Below are 25,401 nucleotides of genomic sequence, written 5' to 3' on the forward strand. Positions count from 1 at the left end.
TTCTGTTACTCACAATCTGTATCTGGAACATACTCATTGATGCTTAGTTTAGACTCTTGTTTTGTGTGTGTTTTTTTTTTTCTTTTCTTAGGAACAGTTTGTTGATAGTTTCTCATTCTTTCAGACCCACAGACTTCTTGGAAGAAAAGCAGCACTTGATATTTCAGTTTTCCAAATATGCTTCTTCCATGCTTTTCCCTTCCTTGCGTAAGTCATGTTATATCATATCTCCTCAGAAATGTCTCCTGAAACATAAATAACATGTTCTTGTATATGGTTTTGAGTGGAACTCAAATAAACGAAGGGTGTATGTTATATGACAAGCATTAATCCTGTGCTCTTAAAGTTACACCTACAGATTTTAACAGATGTGTAAATATAAATAAATAGCAGAAAACTGGATCACGTTTAATCGGAAGCAAGAAATGTTGTCCCAACATATCCAAGACACCTAGTGTTTCTGTATGGGATTTGAGTGTCCAAAGCCAGCTTCTTCAATCCTGGCTGGTTTCCTGACCAGCCAGATTGCATGCACCCTTATGTTTATGACCTACCAGATGTAAATACTATTTGAGGTCATAGCTTTGTTTAGCTGCTGAGATCCCCTTAATGTCAGCAGTTTAGTTAAGTATGCTCTTCTCTAGCCAAGAGTTTTATCTTAGTGTGAGAAAAATAGCACTTTAATAAGAAGGTCAACTCAACATCCTTGAGAAGCAAGAGCACTTCATCGCCATTAGTGGCCTGTGGTTTATTGTAGCCAGTGAAACAGAAAAATCAAGGAATGTTGGGCATGGAAGAGAGGTCGACTGTTGTTTGATGTGTAAGCTTACTACTCTCATGCTTGGCCATGGAGAAGGCTAAAGATAAACCTGTAGCAGCACAAACCTGTTGTAAAAGGACAGTTGAGTGTGCCCTACCTCCTTATTATACTGCTAAAAGCACTAGAAGTTCACTTATGTCCTCTTATCTGTGGAGTGGCGTCAAACATTTCTCCCCAGAGCAGATGAAGGATGCTCTAAGCTATTCTCGGCTTCTATGTCTTTTATAAGTGACCTTGCGTCTAAGAAGAGAGCTATACTCATACGTAGGACACCATCAGTGAAGTAGCTGTGAAGAAGAGGCCCACAGAGCCACTAATTACAGTACTAGCGCACTAGCATGCTAAAGCAGGCTAAAGATAATTAGGCTAATCAATGTGCTGTATTTCTTAGCCAAGATGGACTGAAACATGGTTAAATAGTGAATGACACACCAAATTAGTATTGACTGCCATCCGTAGAGGAAAACTACCAGTGTACTATAAACTCCAGAGATAATCTCCTACCGAGTTTTTAGTTTATATCCACTGAGGTGCAACAGGGTTCAGCCTACTAGTTCTCTTGTGACCAAATGCCATGCAATACTCACTGAAATGTTCCAACATCTGGTGTGTAAAGAGTAGAAGGTGTTACTGCAGGAAACAGGAACAAACTATCTATTAATAGCCTTATTAAATATTAATATTTTAAAATAAGTTTGGGATGAGCAGTTGGATTTTGTTTGCCTCTCAGTTTAGATCACTTACAAAACGTCAAAGTCCAATAAGTATTTAATTATAAAGTAATTAAAAGAGAAGTAAAAGAGAAGCTTATGTTACTTAGAGGAGCAGAAAACACTTATTGTGTCTGGTCACTGTATTTATTCCATGGCAGAAAAGAATCCTTCATAAATGTATTCAGATCCATGTGGTGTTTTGACCAAGGTAGCACTCCCTCTGCAGAAATACTTGGCTACTGAAAAGCTGAGGGGTACCTTGCTGGGTTAGCATTGCGGCAGCTGGCTGCTCAGGCCCCTTCAATGCAGGATCGATTTCCTGATGGAGGCAACGGATTTAAATCACAGTGCCAGGGCTGTGCTGACTCCACTTTACTCTTCAACCTGGAGGGGGAAAAAAAAAGGCAGCGAGAAACGAACAGCTGTCACAACACCATCTATCAGCCAGCGTCCAGTTCAGGACACAGTCTCTCTGTGCTGCCCTCGGACAACACCGGTCCAGTCTCGTCCAGCTGAGTTATGTACGAGGGCTCGCCACTCAGAATGACACACCATTACATCACTGAGTAATGGAAAGACCAAGTCAGCTTAGAAGGATGTTTGGCAATATCTTATTAGAGCTGACACACAGTTATGCTACTGTGTATAATTCACCTATGTCTCCAGCACAGTTCAAGTAAATGGAAATGACAAACTGAGAAACATACTGCCTGTTGTGTCTTTAAAGCGACACTTGTGATTTATTCCCCTTCAAATGCCAGAAAACATTTATAGAGCTAGTAACGCTGAAACCTCCTTTCACAAGCCATATCTACAAAGACAGTAAAACAAAAAGTAACTTTTGAAGATCAACACCTTTCTTTCTTCCCTCTTTTACCCCCTTTCCTGAATTTGGTGAAGGATTGTTCTTCCAAACAGGGATTCTGTTAAATTGAATCATTTTTCAACACAAATAGACAATGGTAATGTCTTTGCAGCCAGTCTTCCATGTATGACCAGTTCAAATCACAGATGCAGATGATTGTGAATGTAATTATTTGCCATTTGTGTAGCTCTGCAAAGGAGTCTCCATTTCCCCTCACTGCTCATCAGGAAATGAATAAGGCAATGTCTTTTCTTCAAATTGAACTCAAAATGAATAGTTTTTATCTTCTGTGACAAAAAAAGCCTTGCTGTTATTTCAACTCAGCAAAATGAAACTGGTGACTTCAACACAATATAATCTCGCTCTGCCAATCACACTGCAGATCATCCAGAAAAGTTCAATTGTCTTACCCAAAATGTAAGAGGCTGCCTACAGTCACAATCTACAGCTTTAAAAGGCAGAGATAAAGCCTGTTAATAGTACTGGGCTTGCATTTTTAGATCAAAACACGCTAGACATTATGTCACATTACACAGTGGAGTCAGCAGTAGAACAGGACTGATAGGGATCAGATGTTTTAGAGCAGCAGAGCACTGTGAAGTGCACAAAGTTCTTCCCCTGATGTTTCCAAGACTCTAAAGATCTGGGAAGATAATGCCTATTAAAGTCAATCCACATTACTCACAGAGCTCTCTTGTGTTTCCTTTGGAACAACATCAGTGACATCACATCCACCGAGGAGACGCTAAGTCTACATTTATGTTTTACTGCAGCGAAACTGGAGCTAACATTATCATAAATAGAGCTGCAAAAACAATGGGGTTACATTTTTTCATAAAACCATAACAGATAAAACTGCTCCAGTCTATCTGAGCAGAAGTGGATAGAATAAACTAAACCCATTCTTAAGTAAATGTATTATTACACTGGTGAAATTAAAAAAATATCAAATAAAAAAAACACAAATACCCAACCAACGTGTGTAGAAGTGCTTAAAACTAATACTTTCTTAGTACACAGTATAAGAACTTGTTAGTACAGCTCTCTTATGGCTCTTTTCCACTGCATGGAACCTACACATCTCTTTCACAGCTCTGCTTTTCCACTGGCCAAATCTGGTACCTGGTCCCTGGTAAGTTTTCAGTCCCAGCTCACTCCAGGTTCCAACCATGCCGAGTAGATACTAAATGGTGACGTGTGTAAACCCTGCAGAGTGCTGATATCTTATCCCAATCCATTAGAACCCCACATAGGGCCCACCCCACTCTCTTCCTACCTGCAGCCACAACGTTCCTGTAATCTTTGGCCATTTAAATCCTTACACAAACCAGTAGGGTTGCTGTAGTTGTTTATGATCTGATCAGCAACCAGCTAAACCTAACACCGAGGCTTGCTCACTGGGCCGAGCCTTTGTGTACTAAACTCAGCCACTGCATCGCTGAGGTAGGCTCCTCCCCTCATCAGTGTTTCACTAAATTAAACCCATGACACCTGCAGAAAGCTCAACAGTGGCATCCCAGACCTACTCCCCTAAAAGCCAGCTTTACATCCCTACCATCCAACAACCGTAAATGCATACTGGCTTCCCTTGTGACTAAGGCTGTACCAAGCCCCACTGGCACTGTTAATGCATGCTCGGTTCCACCAGTTCCATGTGAACTTTATGTAATATAGCACCAGAAGCCACAACACATCACAGCACCCAACCCACCTAACCCTAACCCTCCTCATAAGTATAACACATTTGTTATTATCATAAGTAATAACACATTTACAGTATACGTTACATAAAATGAATGATAAACCAAAGAATTATGCTCAATCACATATGATATTTCTGAAATCACATAACGAATTAAACCACAGAAAAGAATTGTGTAACTAAACACAAATCTAAGAAACACAAATCTTTAGAAAGGCCTTTAAATGCATGTGCTTATAACTACCCACCTCTGCGTCTGAGTCACAATTCAGTTCAGATTAACAAGACAACTGCCTAAAACTGGCCTAGTGGAGAGGAGCAGATAAGAAGTTTCATGGGAGATAAGAACGAGCCTGAAAAGAGAAATAAAGACACTCAGCAAGAGCTGATCTTGATTGAGCATCAGTCTAATGGGCTCGGCTTTATCAGGCGAAGGACCAGATAGATCTACCTTAATGTACACAGACTCATCCATCGCTCTTGTAAACTAAATTATAACGCTCTTTAAGGTCAGTCAGCAGGCAGGAGAAGACCACTGCAGTCCAGGCAGGACTTCCTGGCATCAAGCAGCTGGATCAGCTCTTGTTAGAATACAATACACCCCCCTCTTCCCTCCACCTCAACCACTCTCACTCCACCACCACTTTGGCCTTTTCTAATCTACTCTGCAATTCCCCAAGTCTCAGCTAATGAAATGCCATCGACCTGGCCTCCTGCCTACTCCTAAAGGCTACTCCTTTTGATTCCCATTGGCTATAATTTACGAGCTGAAAATTAGCTTGTCTTTGGGAAAAAAAGGTTTTAAGTAGCAAAAGAGCATTCGGAATTCCCTAATATATCTTATGACAAATTAGCTAGTCCAATATAACCTGCTTGTTTGTAATAAGGAGCTAGTTTCTGTTGCATTTGTTAATAAGTGGTTTAAAGCATGATTGGCATAGCCAAGAGTACATGTTCTGGTAAGTTACTGTGAAACTAGGTAGCATGAAGGTAATTGTGATGTGAGAGCACATGAAGTGAACACAGTTCTGGGCTCTTATTGAAACGTATGTGAATGTATTTAGTCAAAACACCACAAGGACCAAACAAAACAGCGCCATTCTCCCCCTGTCAAAAACCACCTTGTTCCAGTGTACAACTCTGTCCAGCAAAATCAGAACAGCTTTCTTCATATTTACTGATCCTTTAATACATACATAATTCCATTAGAGAACGTAAACAATATATACATCAACACTTGAATTGTTTTGATTCCGCACAAAGAATGAAGATCATGAACATCATATAAGGTTTTATTCATTCATTCATTATTTGTAACCGCTTATCCAATTCAGGGTCACGGTGGGTCCAGAGCCTACCTGGAATCATTGAGTGCAAGGCAGGAATACAGCCTGGAGGGGGCGGCAGTCCTTCACAGGGCAACACACACACACACACATTCACTCACACCTACGGACACTTATTGAATCGCCAACCTACCAATGTGTGTTTTTGGACTGTGGGAGGAAACCGGAGCACCCGGAGGAAACCCACACGGACACAGGGAGAACACACCAACTCCTCACAGACAGTCACCCGGAGCGGGACTCAAACCCACAACCTCCAGGTCCCTCTAGCTGTGTGACTGCGACACTACATGCTGCACCACCGTGCCACCCCTATGAGGTTTTAATTTACATCTATATTGAACAAAACATGTACAAATCATAGTTCAATTATGAATACCATGAAAAGCCATGTTACTGAACTAATTAACATAACCTTATATAAATATCTCATGTTATCATATTATTATAATCACCTATTTTATATTTCTTGACACTTGTATTCAGTTCTCAGGTTGAAAAACAACAGGCTCCAAATGCAAATATAATAACACCTATAATCAGGTCTACACCTTCGGTTGGCTGTTCCCTAAACAGCGAATCATTCAATTTTCTAGTCTGGTTTCTAAGCAGTTCACTAAATATAGAGGTAAATGCCCTTGGTCTGGCATTTGGACCTTCGCAACACTGTAAAAAGTCAGTGTCGATTATCATACATACGAACCATGTAATCTATTTCACCTGATATAACACAGTGTAAAGTCAAACGTAGTGCGGAAAAACCTTGATGGCAACTTGTTTCTCTGTAGCTTAGGTTTATCAGAAGCTAAAAACCTGCAGGTTATTCCTGTTTCCAGCCAAAGATCCAATTTAGGCGTGAGGCTGAAGTCAATGATTGCAGTGTTTACCCCCTGAGTAAATTAATTTCGCCCCCAGATGGCTGTAAAATCAGCCTCTGACTGATTACTGCAATTGAGAAAAAAAACGCCAAATCCCAGAGACACAGCCAGGTGTCTGCAGCTACAGCCTCAGTACATAAAACAAGGTCTATAAATTAAGATTCAATTTATTTGTGGGGGGATTTATGGCTGAGGTGATCTAATGGAGCAACCTCATCCAGGATCATCACATCAGAGAGCACTTCTGTCTAATTAAATTAAAATAAGGAGTGGATTTTTTGCAATGCAGTAAAACTTGAGCCGTCACTATAACCCAAAGGCTGGCAGGGAAAGAGACAGAAAGTCTGGACTCTGTGATAGATCTTTCAGGGCAGAGAAGAGCCATGCATTTTATTGCTTGGACGAATACGCTCCTACAGCTGCATACGCTCCCATCCCACACTGGTGGTCACACTGATATAAGGGCTACAACAGGAATTCAAATATATATGTTTTTTTTATGAAGAATAATATATTCCTAAAGTGTGGTTATATACACCATGGCCAAATGTTTGTGGACACCTGCTTGTCTTATTTCTTTAATAAAGAGGGTGTATCTTTTTGGTGCAGACACCGATTCTACCCTACTGGGATGGCTTTACACTAAATACTGAACCATTGCTTTGAGGATTAGATCATATTCAGCCTTAGTGAGGGTACTGATGTTGGCTAATTAGTGGTGGATCTCAAACATTACTCCAACACTTCCCCGAGGATATGGATTGCACTCCATCACTGCAGAGAACAGACATCATCTGTTCCACAGCCCAGCGCGGGGGAGATTTGTTCCCTCCTTACCTTAGAGTCATGTGCAACCACTCCAAAGCATCCCATTTCAATGTGTGGCTGTGTATGTAGACTACAAAACCTGTGTAAAACTGAACTCAATGGGTGCCCTTTAAAGGAGCTGAACTGACTATAGTAACAAGAGGTGTCTACAAACTTTTGGACGCAGTATGGCATTAACTGCACTGGGAGGTGTATAAGCATAGAGGACCACTGCCACCACCCACCACCACCACCTTTCTCCCATGTGCTCCAACTCTATCTTCTACTCGTTTAACACTCTCTGAAAGCTCGCGCGAACACTTGCAGGACCCCCGGCTGTAGACGCGTGCTGGCTGGACCCCACTGCGGTCCGGTCGCTGTCCTCGGCTTCTCCCTGGGGAGAAGGCGCTGTAGCTCCCTCCAGAGACAAAACGGAGACAACCATCTCTCGAACGGCTCGCGACTCAGGACAGGGGGAGCTACAGTAGGGACGAAGACGGGAGAGCTCGAGCCTGCAGTTTAGAGGGAGCCCGTCCCTCGCGCCTCACGCTCTCCTTCTCGCGCATATAGCTGCGTTAGCTCCTAGCGTCGAGAGTTAACTTTTCTTGTGTTATTATTATTATTATTATTATTCGCGTCGCTCCGTCCAGTCCCTCGTGGTCATGTCCAGAGATGAAGACTGAACGGGGAGGGGGGGCTACAACGGGTGGGATTTTGCCTCAGTCTCGCGAGCTAGAGAAGTTTAGACGCGTGATACACTCGATAAACAAGGGTAGGATATTGAAACTGTGACCCTCCTCGAGGCTACGTCTTCAGTATCTTTACTTCCAGAACAGAACCGGACAGCATCATATTGCGGTTCTGTATTTTTTGACTCACATTTTAAAAGACTGGTACAGATGTGCTCCTTTCCCACTGGGAAGCATTTATTTAAGATTAACAGCTGGACCTGCTATTTACATTGTTCTAACACCGGTGAACAAAGATAAAACATAAGGACCGTAAGACCACTGTTCTACTTTTGAGGGTGGGTTACACTGACACTGGACCGTGGCTGAGTAAGAATGTGCCTGTACGCGACCCCGTTTTTCCTGAGAGCGCAGCGCGAGAGTAGAGCATCACTTTCAACTTTGAGCCCCACAGCACGCGGAGCTCCTGTCGGGATCCCACCCCGTTTCTGGGCTCTTCATGCCACCCACTAATGAGATATCTGTGCAGGAATGTTCAGAGGACCACGCTGCAAGGAGCTCGAGGGCAAAGCCGCCGTTCAGCAAGAGAAGCTGGATTACTGAAGCCTTGAAGAGCAGATACCTGTCCACGCCTCGCGCTCGTGTCCTCGCCACGCAAGAGGAATGCTCGCGCCAAATCTGCCCTCCGCCAATTTGGGGGCTCTGCCTTTTTTCTTCCACCAGTGCTTTCTCCTGGTCTTTCTGCCGCTGTTACAGGTAGGTCTAGCTGAGGGTCACTGATGCCAGGGATGCGCATGTGTGTCAGTTGCATTGATGTTTTACCTAATTTACTGGGACTGCAGCTGTCCACTTTGCTGTGTACTGGCCTTCAACAGAGGATGAACTAACAGATCAAGCCACATTAAATGCAATCAGGTTGAGAATAAAACCGATTTTATAGGGAATGATAACTTCTCTGACAGTCCTAAGTAAGTTCTGTGCCTTCAGTAGTAACAGAAATACAAGTTTTAAATCTACACCCTGAGGTGGATCAAAGGGTTCTTTGGGTCAGAGCTGTAGAAGAACCACTTCTGCCTAAAGACATATTCACACATGAAATTAGTTTAAATTCGTGTAGTCACACCAATTGTGCTACAACTACAAAATGCTGTCAACAACTACACTGTGGCCACCTTCTCATTGAACATTTCTATGCTCACCCCCAGGGGAATGGTTTTAGACTTGATTTGGGAAGATTTGAGTGAGGTTTTATTGACTCCGCAGTGCGCAGATCAACTGCTCCAGAGCCCAAAGCTTGGGGGCGAGATTCCCTTCAAGCCAATGCCTAGCATCGGTCATGGTGACCTTAAAGTTAGGTACTGCTGCTCTAGAACAACATCACATGGCAATTCATGCTTTTCTATAGAGATTATACAACTGTATCCACAATGGGTGGACATTGAAGTAACTCGATACATAATAGGGTTGTATTGAAAATACTTTACTCTTTAAATCAACATGTGAAATAAAGTGTCCCGTAACATGATGTCATTCATAAATCACTTTAAGTTTTCTGGGGAACATTGACATATTCATTTTGCTTTTAATGAATATGTAAAAAGCATGCAGGGATGGTCTATATGGTAAAAATTAAATATCCTACAGCTTAAAGACACTTTGACAGTACATAAGGTGTATCATGCTACGTTAATAGGTTAGGTAATGCAAGTCAAAATAGTAGTGCTACTTTTGAAACCTATCAAAGCCCTGAATTTAATTAAACTGAATTTGCTGTGTCATTCTACCCCTGTTAATAGCTGCCTACTACTAATACCATTTGTTGGTACATAATGCGTGATAGTCAGAGACGAGACACTTTGTCCTCACACACTGTTGCCTGAGGCGGCAAAGCTTACAGGACATTAGAGAAAGGATTCCCTTGCTTGGTCTGTCAGGGAGAAGGAGACTCAGGCTTCGCTCCACATGACTGACACTCCTCTGGGAGCTTAGGGGCCGAGGTGTGTGTGGGAGCACTCTGGTGGGAGGGTGCTTCTAAGAGTCCAGACCCTTATGAAGATGAAGTATGCTGTGATACCGAGCTATGTTCAGCAATGCTAGTACCTAGTGATCTCTAGTGAAGCCCCTAAACTACAGGTGTATTACGCAGTGATTATCCTTTAAGGGGATTCCACCAACTGTTTACTGCATAGAACCTAAATATTCAGAGCAGTCAAGAAAACAACCAAGTGAAAATTGTTCACACTGCATTACAAATATGGTGTATCAAGACTATATGTATATCATTTAGCAGGTGCTCTTAGGCAGAGTGACCTACAATTATTCATGCTGCAGAGGAAGCTAATGTAATGTTAGGTAGGGTGACCAGACGTCCTCTTTTACCTGGACATGTCCTCTTTTTTAGACTTAAAAAAATGTCCGGGCGGAATTTCACAAACATCTGGGATTTTGTTTTTCTAGAGCTTACATAGAATTTGGAGAAGCATTTCGTTCACAAACTAGTCCCGCCCTCCCCTACTCCGATTGGTTCGCTTGAGTGATGAGGGGGCGTGGTGAAGGAGCCTAAAATCTAGCTACCGTTATTGGTCGATAACCTTCTCTGTGAACATTGAATTGGTCAGTCTGCACATCAGTAGTCGTCCACCCCTAGTGACTGCTAGTGTGTTCTGTGTTGTCCACTGCACTATCCCACCAGTTGGACTAGTTATATCCATTCTGTTTGATCTGTTCTGTCATTGCAGAAATTTTACAAGAGGAGGTAATATATTCTTTAAAAAAATGTAATTTTGAACCATTGCCACTGGCCCATTTACCATTAATGTTTTTGTGGTGTGAAGAGGTAATTTATTTATTTACCTTTTCAAATGTAGAATTGAGTTGCATACATTAGTGCTTTAAATCCACACAGTTAAGGGACTGATTGAAGTGAAGTCTCCTTCAAAGTTATTCAAAGACGTTTAACACTTCTTCAGCCGAATCCGTTCTGTTGTTAGTCGTGTTGCAGCGATGCTGTGGTAGTGGACTGTTGGCTTTGTTGAGCCTAAACTGATAAAGTCACAATGCCAAGGGAATACTGGATATATTTGTTGAAACTTGACACTGTGCTGTCCTCTTGCCTCCAGCATGCCCAGGGAGAGCTCCAGAAGTCATGCTCTCGGAGCCCGGCAGCACCAGTGGAAGGGATCTGCCAGCTGCCGTGCCAGTGCAGACGCTACCCACCCTTACCACCGCCACCTCCTCCACCACCACCCCCAAGACTGCTCACTCCTACTGGTGAGAAACCTGCCCTCAGAGCTCTACTTCTGTTCTACACAAACATACTGCACATTCCATATATATTCAGTGCCAACATAATAGAGGTAAGGAAGAGAAGATGTTTTGTCTGTTCTCATTTGTTCTTGGAGTGGCATAACCACAGGCTTTGGTTTGAAAATTAGCGGATACAATGATGTCTCACCTTGGTTTTGTCCTTTTCATGAAAAGCATGTAATCAGAGCTGCTTGAACATGAACAAAGACCAGAATGCAGGTACTCCACGAGAGCAATGGGTAGAGTCTTTGTTATAATTACATGTAGCACCAGAGGGATAATCACAAGGCCACAAGGGACTGACTGTCACCAGTTTTATCTCTTTCTTGGGAGTTTTTGCTGTGTGCAGTATCAGCTGAGGGAATATTAATATGATATCTGATATTACTGTAATTATAATTTTTTTTGTGTTGGGGGACTGGTGTAATAAACAAAAAAAAAAAGCCCTTATAAACTCTTAAATTGCTATTCAACTGTGCTATTTTTTCTGAATTGACTTCAACATTACTAATTCAGCACTGGCTGTAGGGCACTGTAGGTGTTGGTTCAGTCGTGCAGGGTTTTTTTTGTGTTGCAGCTAACATTGTTCATTGATTAATGAACGGATGCATGGATGGGTGTAAAGATAGATATATAGTTATTCTATCAAAATGTAATTAAATTATTTAGATATTCATTTTACACCGTATTAATTCATTCATTACTTTAGGTGTTTATTCAGCTCTAAGTGGAGAGTTATATTTTTGTGTACAGAGTAAGGCCTAATTGTTCCAGGAAAGCTAATTTAATCTGCACCAGCGTAGTTCATGGATCACCAATGTTGTGTTTGGACATTGAATCTGTATAGCTGTGACAATCCCCAGGCGCAGGGTCCATGTACCTTTCATTATTTGATTATTCTTTTCTAATCCTGAAGTAGAGAAATGGGGACTGACCCATTTATCATTTCTGTACCTTTCATTATCTGATTTTCTGTCTCTAATCTTGCAGTAGAGAATGAGCCATTTCCCCATTTTGGATGATATAACGAAAGGTACACAGACCTCTGGGCGACTCAAGCTGTGGTCATTTTGATTACTCCACGAGTTGCCCGGAAGTCCTTGTACCTTTCGTTTTATAATTCAAAACAACTCTCTTTGAAAGTCACTCTTTTTAAATAAAGTGTCAAGTGAATTAACAAAATCACAGATTCTTGTTTATATTCCATTTTTTAAAATGTCCCAAACCCAATTTCTGGAAATGGTAGGGCCTTCAATAGTACAATTTTACCAACTTTAGTTAGAGGAACATAATAGTACCATGTTCTATAACAATTGTAGATTTTTAAGTTGTGTTGATTTCATATGCCCCTATATAGAGCTATATATAAAACTGATGCTGCTTTGGAGCATAACAGATGCCATATTTTGAAACATAGGACATTACCCATAGGTGTAAATTAATCTCAAGCACTACTTTACAACTAATAGGAAGGATAAAGGTTTTGGACCCACACTGGGTGACTGATTCCACATAACTGACATTAAGATAGCATTTATATGAAAGATTCTTTGTAGCTAATGACAGTCTGACAAAATTAGGTTGCCTGGTCTTGCTAATTAAACAGCGTAGATGTAAATTCATACTGGGGGTCAATTTTGATGTCTTTAAGTTTCACAGCAGTACTGCAATCTCAGAGGTTCAGTCCTGTCCGCTGTCCACCACGGCACCGAAATTAAAAGTCAGCATCTGCTGGCAATACATCTGCTCTTCTGCTCCACTCTGTATTTGTGCTGAAACTGGAGGTCTCTTAAGAATGTTCTTCTGAAGGTGGTGTAGATTCTCTGATATCCTACAATATGATCTCTTCTCCTAAACCCATAGAGAACACCTCAGATTACTCAATGTTTAATTAGGTTTTAGGATTTATTGTGTTTTTAGTTAGTGATATGGACAGAGGAAAATTAGTGTGTGCTGAAGTATGTCCAGTTTTTCCATTCACAGTCCACATTGAAATGTTAATTCCAAGAATATGTGAGCTTTATGTGACAGCTTACATAAACATGCATTAGGGTTTTTTTTATTCATTTATCCGTTCCTTCATTCGTTATGAAATCTTTCATTCATTTATTCGTTATCTAGTTCAGGGTTGCGGTGGGTCCGGAGCCTACCCAGAATCACTGTGCACAAGGCAAGAACAAACTCTGGAGGGGTTGCAGGGCAACACATACACACACACACACACACACACACACACAAACAAACACATACACTCACACCTAGGGACACTTTTGAGTCACCAATTCACCTACCACCATGTGTTTTTGGACTGTGGGAGGAAACTGGAGCACCCGGAGGAAACCCACACGGACACAGGGAGAACACATCGAGTTCCTCAAAGACCTGGACACCTGGAGCAGGGCTCAAGCCCGCAATCCCAGGACCCTGGAGCCGTGTGACAGCAATACTACATGCCATCTTTACATTAAGGTTTATAAAATCTATGTTATTCCAACATACAACAGCTGTCAACAGTTGTTATGTAGGAGTCATACAGCCTTATTTACAATTACTTGTTTGAAGTGTTTCCAGATCACCTTTCACCAGAAGATCTTTATTGTGTCTTTAAAAACCCTGAATATGTGGAAGATTTATTTATTTATTTATTTAACTTTTATTTACCGAGGCAAATCATTCGAAACAGCTTCTTATTTACAATGGCAGTGTTTCCTAGAAGCATTTATTAGGTTTGAAAAAACACTTTGTTTAGGCCACTGCCTAAAACAAAAAGTGAATGAAACATGGTCATGAAACAGTAATCAATTTCAGTGTTCTTTTATTCAGGCTTCAGTGCTGTTGTGCTGAATGTTGATCTTAGGCTGGTCTGCCTGATTGTCCTCGCAATCCTTTCTGAGCAATAAAGGCCACAACACATCAGTTTATTACAGGAGGAGGATATTTTAAGTCATCAGAGTGAACCTGTCAGACACTGGATCGATACGGCCTGGGCCTGCACAAGGGCTCTAATCAATCTCCCTTCCGACACTTTTAGGCCTTGAGTAAACATGAGCGATTGACCCACAGAAACAAAACAAGCTACAGCGAAGAGGCCTGAGATTTATAACAGCTTGTAACATTAGCGCACATTAGAGATACAACAAACCTTTAACCCCCTCCTTCTTTCCCTTTCCTCTTTCTCTTAACCATCCCTTTCTCACTGAAACATAGCCATTAGTCATAATTTATAAATACAGACTAAATGAATTCTAGAGCTGGGAATACTTATAGATTTATTAATACATTAGTAAACATTTATTTTTTTTGAACGGCCCAGAACATATAAAGTGCTCAACTAATAAGCGTACCTGCTTTTTTTGCCGGGCCGCCTACCGGGCCACCAGCTTAGAAAAGGCATTTTCGTTTACTGACTGACTGACTCCTAATGTTCCTACTGCATGCGTGAGTAGGAACTGTTAATTCAGCTGTTTTTCACAGAGAGAACTTAAGGTGGTGCCACTACACCGTCTGTTGTTAGTTCAGCCATATTTCACATCCCAGTTCGTGAACTAAATTTGAAACCCTTTGGTGCGTTTCCACTCACATAAACTGGTTCACGTACCAGATAAATTTGTTCCCAGCTGGAACCAAAGTACAGTAGTTCCTTTAGTGCGAATCATGGCTGAATATTTGGAAATAAGTCAGGAACACGCTCTGTTTGTTTGAGTTTCTTAGGCTAGTTACGTTTCTCAGCTGCTCGCAAACTCAGCAGGATGGCACTGAACTCACACGTATTATATCTCACAGAGAGAAGAGGACTGCTGAATTTGACTTACTTTGTGTGAGTGTGTGTCTTTGTGGTGGGGAGACATTTTGTGGCGTTAGTGTGTTTATAACTTCATAGAACTGCGCACAGCCACATTAAACTTCACATGCTTTACTCTAACAGTTTACATTGAATAAATAAGTAATTCTACTTCTAAAAATCAACAAAATGTTCTTGGTCTTCTTTGTTCTTTGGCGGTAGAATTTATTTTTAAATAAAATTAACAAGAAAAACACTGATGCCGGTGTTATATATTATGAACAAAACATTGTGCTTTTTTTATTTCTGTATTTATTACTTGTCCTCCATATTGTCTGTACAACACAAAGACATTGATATGAAGCACCAAAGCTTCTCCAGACCTTCCAGTGACTAGGGTATGTATTTTGGGCTTTCCTGTTTTTGAAACACCAGAAACGCCTCTGTGACAATGGCTAAATGGCTAATGGCGGTCCAGCAAATCTAGGCTTGCCTAGTTTCTCTTTCCTCTTCTTTTATAAAAGAAAACAGCACAGAGAGAAGCTGGTTTACACTATCATCATTTACATTACCCAGTGGGGGACTTTCTTTCTCTGCCTTTAAAGAGACCGTCAGGAGCTGAACAGAAAGTTTAATGTTTCAGATTATAAACTCCTGCTGTGGGAGTCCAGGGACCTGACTCCTTGACTCTATTTGATTTTTACCACAGCTATAGATAGAGCAAACACTGGCCTAAAAGTTGTTTACTCCTTTGTAACATTGAAAATCTAACAATTCCTCACCTAAAGTCCACCTCGAATTCTAGACACGTCAGACTCAAAGAACCAACTTCTTTGGTGTCAACTCCCCATTACTACTTACATTTAGTAGACAAGCGAGATCAGTGCATAAATAAAAAAAGAGAGAAATTAAAGAGCTTTACAATCACACATTCTTCGAGGAAATAGAAGAGAAAGAAGTTTCACTCAGATCCAGTTTCTTTTTCGAAGACGTATCATAGATTTATCAAAAAAATTAGCATCTTTTTAGTTGTGTAAACCAAACCAAGCTTAATTTCTGTTTGATCATTTTCCATGATTAAACCTGACAGAAATTCACAAATCATATCTTTCTGTAAACTTTGCTAATCTTTTAAAGTCTAGTGTTAGTCCTCAGATATTAAAGCAACAGCTTGTTTGAAAGTTGAGGGAGAAGAAATATGAGCAAAGTTAGATTGTTGACTGTTAACACTGCTCTGCTGCTCTCTCTTGTCTTGGAGATAAATCGATGTTAAAAATAAAAAATAATAAATAAATAAATAACATTCCATTATTTAAGTGAGTTGACCTGAACTTTTAGCGAGGGCAAATGACACTTTTGACCAGCCCGTAATTCCACCGCAGATGTCACAGACGCTCCAGTCTTTCTGCATACATCACTGATTGTAGTATCCTGACCAATGCATTTTAGACACATGCTTAATCACTCACTCACAGCTAGGAATCTCACCATGATACTCACATACTCACATTTAGCGACTGCTCTGCTAGGGCTTTGCATCAATGGCAATGTGTGCATCTGCTTTTCTACGTTTTTGGGTGTTTTGACACCAGTAGTGACAGTTGGCAACAGGCGTTATCATCAACTTTAAGCTTTTAGAAGCTTTTAGTACTCAGTTGAGGGAGGTGGGAAGCTTGGCCGTTAAGGCTAAATTGGCTTTGGAATAACCCTCTCAAAAATATTAATGAGAAGTTATGATTAATGAGCACTCCCACACCTGTTATTACTGAGGGAGTGATAAAAGGTTTAAACTGAGAAATACACTGTTTGAGTGAACTGGAAAGGCAGTTAACTGTAGAGAGCAGGACAATTAGTATTAGCACAGCTGCCCTAAATAAGGTGGGATTAAAATGGAAAGTGTCATATTGGCTGCCCTCAGCTTGAACGTCCGAGGTGAAGTGTGCTGTCACTGGGTGAGTAAAGAGAATGTGCTATGCTGTGTGTATGTGGGTGTGACCTTGCTGTAGACAGAAACTCACTCCCCACCCCCCATCACCGTCCCCAGCGATGAACCTCACAAAGCTTTAGAGGCAGCACTGTATCACAGTCTGCAGAACCGTGAAATAATGGAAAAGGCCACAAGTTCTGTATATCCTTCCTCATTTATCTCCACCCATCACGGTCAGCGTGAGCCAAATTAGAAGGCTTTTTGGAAGCCAGCACTAACACATCATAATTTACCACTGGTGATTTTTCATTAATCATATCTAAACATTCACGTAGTGCTGATTTAGACCCGACTATCACCAAAGTGCTTGCATATTTTATTGCAAGATTAGTCTGCCTATTTTTAGCGGAAAGGCTGAGGATGTAGATGAGGGGAAGTAGATTAGGCGGAATTGCTCCCAGGCTCTTGGGGAAGAACACGTTCCTTTAAGCCCAAAAAAGGGCATGTGTGGCAGGCTGCACTCATGGCTTACTCCACTAACTCAGTAGAGGTGCTCACAGTGTGTGTGGCTCAGGACAGCTGACCTTACCCTGTGTTCTGTTAAATCAAGAGTGTCCTGCATCCCGGAGATACTGGAAGCTTAGGCTTTTCTTTAGTTTAAAACTCTGGTGAATTATGATACTTTATATATTATGTGGGAAAACAGCAAGAAACATCACTTCAAATCTTTCATTCTTTACGATAGTGGATACGTTAGTGGACAACTAGCCAAACACATAGAAGAAGATATTTAGATGCCTTCATTTGCATAGATTAAAGCCATGTACTCAAATCAAAGGTGTGGTTTGCTGATCAAATGTTATTTTGAAACAATTCCATACTGTTTATACTGTTAAGATGAAAATGCTGTATCACAAATATATTGTATTTTTCTATTAAAATGTACACCAGCTATGACATTTATATACAGTTATATATGCGGAAAACATAATTAATCTTTTCATTATTATTTATTTTTCACTTAGAGTTAAGTAGCCCAAATGTGCTTCCTTTTTTTGAAAAAAAAAAACAAAGTGTTTAATGTACCACTATGTAGTGTTTTCAACTTAAAATTACAGCTTTAAAAGGATTGTGATGCTCATCCGACCTGTAATAGGGAGAATCACTGCTTCTCTAAAAACTAGACTATGCAACTTCAGTTGTCAGTGGAAGCAAGGTGGAGAAAGAGAGAGAGAGCGAGGGGCCATACAAAAGATTTCATGACTTTTCACTGACTTTACTCAGTGGAGTGAGCTGAGAGGGACATGAAGACACAAGACAAATGCTTTCTTCTTGTTGGATTAGTAAGTAATTACATGTTGCACTTTCTTGATTTGCTGCTGTGTTAGTTAGTGATAAGTTTTGTTGCCGAAAGTGTTGTTGTTAAGAGTTACTGATGAACAAGGGCCAGTGGTAGCACTTGCTAACTTTTGCCAAATAAGCACACTTTTTAGCGTTAGATATCGACTTTTCTGTTATTGCTGTGTGTTTGTAATGGCTAGATTACCACCAAAATTACACTTTATGCTTGAAATTACATGGTCCACTGTATATTATGAATGATATAATCATAATATTTGCTACATAATATTTAATACATTTATCATGTAGTCAACATCGTTTTATTTGATTATACAACTCACAGGCTGAACATATAAATGTTTATAAAACTGTCATCTAAATAAGCTAGAAATGCTATCAGTATTTCAGCATATGTAAACCTTTGTGAGGGCTGAAAATATATTTCACATAGACACTTGGAGCTACACAGACTTGATTTCATGCAGTTCAAAATAGTTGTGTTCATGCAAAATGTGTCACAAAGCACTTCATAACGCAAAGCAAGTGCAAGCTGCATTCTGAGAGTTCCTGCAAGGGACAATACATTCATTATCTGTAACTGCTTATGCAGTTTAGGGTCGCGGTGGGTCCAGAGCCTACCTGGAATCACTGGGCGCAAGGCAGGAATACACCCTGGAGGGGGCGCCAGTCCTTCACAGGGCAACACTAACACACACACACATTCACACCTACGAACACTTTTGAGTCACCGGAGCACCCGGAGGAAACCCACGCAGAAACGGGGAGAACGGGAATCCCGGAACGGGAATCGAACCCACAACCTCCAGGCCCCTGGAGCTGTGTGACTGCGACACTACCTGCTGCGCCACCGTGCGGCCCCAGGGACGATACAGTGAGAGTGAGAAATTTTATAGTCAACTGCCATGGCACAACAGCTCTCTGGAGTCACTTGCAGAATGGGTTCCTTGTGCAAATATTCCACAGAAACGGATTCAGAGGCTGCACACACCACTTTCTACAGAGATTTTTTTTTTCTTCACTTGTGCAACAGTTAGTGCAGCACACACACCCTACCGATGACGTTTATCCCTATCCTGTTTACAGACGCGGTGATTTGTCTTAAAGAGAGAGAGCTAGAAAGTGTTTATCACCAGAAGCCCTGAGAGCCGGTCGTGATCGATGTGCATGTACCTCAGCTCAGATAACTCTTTGTGTGTGAGAGAGAGAGAGGGACAGAGACATGGGTGTGTGCGGTTTGATTTCACAACAGTACTGTAAACATGAATGTAGACATGGTTGAAGTTTCACAATGTACTATAGACTCTAAACTGAATAAATGCATATAGGTAAATGCATTGGTTTTTCATATCAACACTTTAATAAACAATTCAAAGCAAACCGTTTAATATAGTTTCCAGACAGGGAAGAACAACTTTTGTTTTAAGTTTTTTTGTGTGTAATTTTTGTGTTTATGTGTCCTTTACCCCTCCAGGGCTTTTAGCTGAGCAAAGCATTTGTTAATCCTCCGCACCCATTGTGACTTGATTCAGTGTCAAAATGTGTAGCCAAAATGGTACACAGGGCTTTGATATGACTAGTGGTTCTCTTTTTCTTTACCCCGGAGGACTGTCAACTCAAGTCCACCATACTGTCAATTAACCACTCCCCACCCCATGCTTACAAAATCTAAAGTCCTTTTTTTGTATCACAAGTGTATCAGCCTGTTTATGCTAATTCAAAGCATGTCAACATTAATTAAGGGCTTCTACATCATGGCAAGTAATTACTCATGGCCAATGGGAAACAAAGTGAAACATATTTGTGTCCAGACTCAGCTAGGATCCTCAGTCAGGAGATGCTGCTGTTTGATCCCAAAATATATCTCTGAGATATGATCCCTACAGACGCTGTGACTAATTGTAAATTATTCCTGTCTATGTCTCACTACTGAATTATTCTGTTATTCACACAACATTGACAGTTTTACCTTATCATTAGGAAAACTGCTGTAACAGCAGGGAAAATGGTCTTGCAGTATAGAGAGAGAATCAGACATGCAAACAAGCCCTGGTTCCGAGAAGTATGTTATTGCATTACATAACAGCATAAGTGACAGAACATTTGTAGTCAAGGATTTGGAAGTGAAAGAATGGGCTACATTACTCACCACAGCTAAACTGCCCAAATGTGCCTACAGTGCTGAGGTGTACCTTCTGTACTGATGTCTTTTCGTTAAAGAGACACTTTAGACTTTAACGGTCCAGGGTTTAAGAGGTGTTGCTTAGGTGGTATATGTACTGTACATAAGCTGCCATTAACAACATATAGTAACAGTGTGGTGTAAAGTTCCCTGTTCATATGAGGAACATTGAATGTATGTCCTTTTCTGAATGGTGAGTGATGACGGTGTCACTGCATTTTATTTCCAAATAAAAAACTTCCTCCAGCACAAAATGTGAGTGTATTTTTAGTAAAAAGAAACAACAGAAAAGAGATTAAACACTGAGAATTCCCTTAAATGGTATGAAACATGTTTTTCAGATGATACGTTTCAGTATGGTGGTATCATCATAAAATAGAGAAAATAAACATGCTTGCTATGCTCACTTGATATAGATATACATATTGTGTATTTTTATTTTGTATATTTTTGCTGTATCACCAGGTCTTAATGTCATGCCAACTTAGCTTATTTGTGTAGTAGCAGATGTTGTTTCTGTTAGCACACAAGTGTGCAGTACATTTTGTCAAGCCAAGTATAGTTTTGGATGTTGATTGCTAGTGGGTAGAAACAAAGTATGGTCCTTCTAACACCTTCTGCTAGATTGCAGGGACTAAGAGTATCTATGCTGAATTATTCCTCAGGCTTGTACTGTTGCTGCTGTGAAGTTTTATCTGATTCAGAAGTAGGTCTGATTTTGTGATAGCTTGAACGTTGTGACTGTATCATCTGTGAATTTGATATGGTTTTATGTTTTCTTGTATAGTCATGTGGAAATCGAGAGTACAGTTTGAGCCCAAGGCAGTTTCCCTGAAGCCAAAAAAAAAAACCAACTAATCCAAATAATTCTATAACAAAAAAAAACTAATCCAAATTATTCTATAACTAAAGAAAACTAATCCAAATTATTCTATAACAAAAAAAAAAAAACTCATCCAAATTATTCTATAACCAAAAAATCTAATCCAAATTATTATATAACTAAAAAAACTAATCCAAATTGTTCTATAACTAAAAACATCAAAGAACATAAATTGAGGTCAGTGATTACTAAGAGACGCCAGTCCTTCACAGGGCGACACACATTCACACCTATGGACACTTTAGGGTCCACCTACCAACATGATTTTGGACCATCGAGGAAACCCACGTGAACAGCACATCAAACTCCTCACATAGAGCCACCCTGTGTGGGACTCAAACCCCCAACCCCAGAGCCCTGGAGCTGTGTGTTAACGAAACTACATGCTGCGCCACCATGCCATCAGTATACCTCATGTCATATGTTTGTTTTCTATCTATCGTTACACTTATATAGCGCCTTTCTAGATACCCAAGGACACTTTACAATTCACACTGCTCAGAACACTCAATCCACACACTGGCGAGAAGCGGCAGCCAAACGCGCACAGCGTACTCTCGACCAGGAACGACCGTCCACCTGGAGGACTGCATCGGGCACTAGGGTTTCACCCAGGACAGAGTGCCAATCCATATCTGGGCACACTCACATTCCCACTCATTCACTCACACAGCAGGATAGTTATTAGACAGAAGCCAATTCACCTACCCTCCATGTTTTTGGACTGTGGGAGGAAACCGGAGACCCCGGAGGAAACCCACACAGACACGGGGAGAACATGGAAACTCCACCCAGATGGGACTTGAAACCAAGATCCCAGCGCTGGGAGGCGAACGTGCTAACCACTAAGCCACCGTGCCGCTCTGATAGGAGAGAATCACGCCGGTCCAGTGCTGAGATGAGGAGGTTGGACAACTCTAAAATACCTGCTATCTACATAAGGTGCAGCACAACATCAGAATGACTTGTTTTATACCACTGCCTCAGACAGGCAGATCACAAAACAGAACTGTGTTTGTTTTATTTCACATATTTCACACATTAATATTCTAATGCTCCCAAAAAAATAATTAAGCAATTCAGTTTGTTTATTTATTTATTTAGGCGGCAACGTGGCACAGCAGGTAGTGTCGCAGTCACACAGCTCCAGGGGCCTGGAGGTTGTGGGTTCGATTCCAGCTCCGGGTGACTGTCTGTGAGGAGTTGGTGTGTTCTCCCCGTGTCCGCGTGGGTTTCCTCCGGGTGCTCCGGTTTCCTCCCACAGTCCAAAAACACACGTTGCAGGTGGATTGGCGACTCGAAAGTGTCCGTAGGTGTGAGTGTGTGAGTGAATGTGTATGTGTCTGTGTTGCCCTGTGAAGGACTGGCCTCCCCTCCAGGGTGTATTCCCGCCTTGCGCCCGATGATTCCAGGTAGGCTCTGGACCCCCCGCGACCCTAAAAATTGGATAAGCGGTTACAGATAATGGATGGATGGATGGATGGATTTATTTATTTATTCATATGTTCTTTTTAAAAAAAAAATGTATTTTGGAAAGTCTTGACAGCATACACGTGCATTGACTTCTAATCACGTCTGTGTTAAAACTCAACTTTACTGTTCCTATGTACAGTAGAGGTACATGATTGGTCACTAAAGGTACACACAGTGTAATGTACCTTTTCACAGTACAACAGAAGTGTTGAAGTCCAGTTTTGTTCCCTAAAGATATATTACATTCTTTTCTTCAGAAGAAGATGTGAATTTTTGTAATCTTTTATTAGAGAACTGTGTAAAATTAAATAACATAATGTAAGCCCTGGAGATGAAATGGGGCGTATGAAAACAATGCAATTTTAAAATATACAATTATAATAGAATACGGTACCATAATGTTGCCCACTTAAGGGTACAGGACAGCATAGTGGCACAGCAGGTAGCGTTGCAGTCACACAGCTCCAGGACACTGGGGCAGGGGTTGTGGGTTCAAGTCCTGCTCCGGGTGACTGTCTAAGAGGAGTTTGGTGTGTTCTCCCCGTGTCCATATGGGTTTCCTCCCACAGTCCAAAAACACACATTGGTAGGTGGATTGGTGACTCAAAAGTGTCTATTGGTGTAAATGAATGTGTGAGTTTGTGTCAACCTGCAAAGGACTGGCGCCCCCTCCAGGGTGTGTTCCCACGTAGGCTCTGGACCCGCCGCAACCCTGAACTGGATAAGTGGTTACAGACAATGAACGAATGAATTAAAGGTACAGAATATGTACCCTTGAGTGTACCACCACAGAGACAGCAAAAGGAACAGATAAAATTTACCATTGCTATTTATTGATTGATTGAGTCTTTTTTAAAGAAACAATAATGTATTTTCTTGATCATCTCTCCAGAGTACCTTAACCCTTGGCACCTTTATTTTTCAGAGTGAACTGTTTTAAAGTTTCTGGACTGGAATGAAGTAAGGGATTTCACAGATCCGGAGCCTCTAAGCCCTACATAAATACTCCAGACACACTCACCTTCTCTCTGCCAATTTATTGTCCAGCTGATATGCTGACGGCCCACAGATCAATCCCCAGTTCCCCAGTCTGGCTTATCCAAAAGGACATTAGTAATAGAGGAGCATTAGCAGATTGACAGTTTTTGGCTGAGAGCCATGCTATAGCTCAGGGCAGACCGAGGCAGGTCTAAAACCTCAAATGCACCAAATGCTGTTGGCTGAAAAGGGACTCCATAAAGCTGGGTATTACATTCTGCTGATTAAAGCTTTTTTACTGTTGTGTTAATTATAGACTGCTGACATTCATATTTTTTTATAATGAAGTGCCTTGTGTTTAGTTTAAATATTCTCTGGGTGTAAAGGAAGTGTCTATGTATGCTTAAAAATGTACAAAGCTGGTTACAAGTCATGTAACTGGGAAAGGAAAACTGAGAAGTTTGCCATGGATATAAAACTTTGTTCCTTATACTACTGTTCGAAAGTTATGTCAAGTTTGGAAGAATGCCAAATTTCTACAGGTGTTTCTCTCCATATTTATGGTCAGATTACTCAACACACAGGGTCTGATCGGATATTGAACCTATTGAAAAGCTGTTATATGGAAAAACGAAATAGACGAAAATAGAAGAAAATGTATAAATCAGTCAAAGAACCAGTTTGAGGTCTCTGTGTAAAGCTACTAAAGTAAAGCTGTAAATTATAAGAAATATGAGCATGAGCATTCTTTCAGCCCAGCATTAATCACCTCATAGCCCAGATATTTCTCAAAGTCAAGCTACTTGGTGACAGTTAAGGTGAGAAATAAATGCAATTTATACATCATCTATTTACACGGATCAACCATAACATTATGACCACTTCCTTGTTTCTACCATTCTCTCAAATCTACTGTCCCATCTATTGCTCTGTGTGTATTGTTAGTCTCCTACTGCCCTGTTCTTCAATAGTCAGGACTTCTAGAGGACCGCCACAGAGCAGATATGATTTGGGTGGTTGATCATTCTCAGCGCTGCAGGGACAAGTGTGTTGCACTGATAGGAGTGGATCAGGCACAGCAAGGCTGCTGGAGTCTTTAAACCCATCAGTGTCACTGCTCGTCTGAGAATAGTCCAACACAAACAGATGAGCAACTGTCTCTGACTTCACATCTACAAGGTGGACCATTGAGGTACTTGTGTCTAACACTGCTGTGTCTGATCCACTTGTAGCAGTGCGGCACACACTAATACACTACCACTATTTCAGTGTCACTGCAGCAATGAGAATGATCCACCACACAAATCATAACTACTAAGTACTCCTGTCTGGTCAATGGAGCTGAGAGAATGGAACATGAGTGTAGAATCAAGGAGGTGGTCATAATGTTATGGCTATTCTGTATATTTAAAACAGTGTATAAATTATGAGCAATGGGCAACCCGTGTTTATTTTCTACTATGATCCATTCCATCTCTGTTATGCTACACCATAAAGAGAGGCTCATTTTTTTGGTCATATAATTCATCAATCCTGAAAGGATTTTTATTTATTGGTTCTTTAATTAATGGGGGCTTTAGGAAGTGAGCCAGGGACGTCATCGATCTGCCTCGGCACAGTGAGCAGCTTTAAACACCTCCGTCTCTTTTGGAGTAATACTTGTACCTTGCTCTCTGTACTGTGATGGAGTGA

General features: G+C 41.0%; 1 protein-coding gene across 1 annotated transcript in view; it reads left to right on the forward strand.

Annotated features, from left to right (window-relative positions):
- Positions 1-7,747: 7,747 nt before the first annotated feature.
- prima1 (proline rich membrane anchor 1) overlaps positions 7,748-25,401 on the forward strand; it is a 52,340-nt gene continuing 34,686 nt past the window's right edge. Inside the window, exons 1-2 of the mRNA XM_066677477.1 lie at positions 7,748-8,576; positions 10,940-11,090. Of these exons, the coding sequence (XP_066533574.1) occupies positions 8,484-8,576; positions 10,940-11,090 (244 nt within the window). The 5' untranslated portion in view covers positions 7,748-8,483. The remainder of the gene's footprint in view (positions 8,577-10,939; positions 11,091-25,401) is intronic.

The sequence above is a fragment of the Hoplias malabaricus genome, chromosome 7, assembly GCF_029633855.1.
Source record: "Hoplias malabaricus isolate fHopMal1 chromosome 7, fHopMal1.hap1, whole genome shotgun sequence".
Lineage (NCBI taxonomy): Eukaryota > Metazoa > Chordata > Actinopteri > Characiformes > Erythrinidae > Hoplias > Hoplias malabaricus.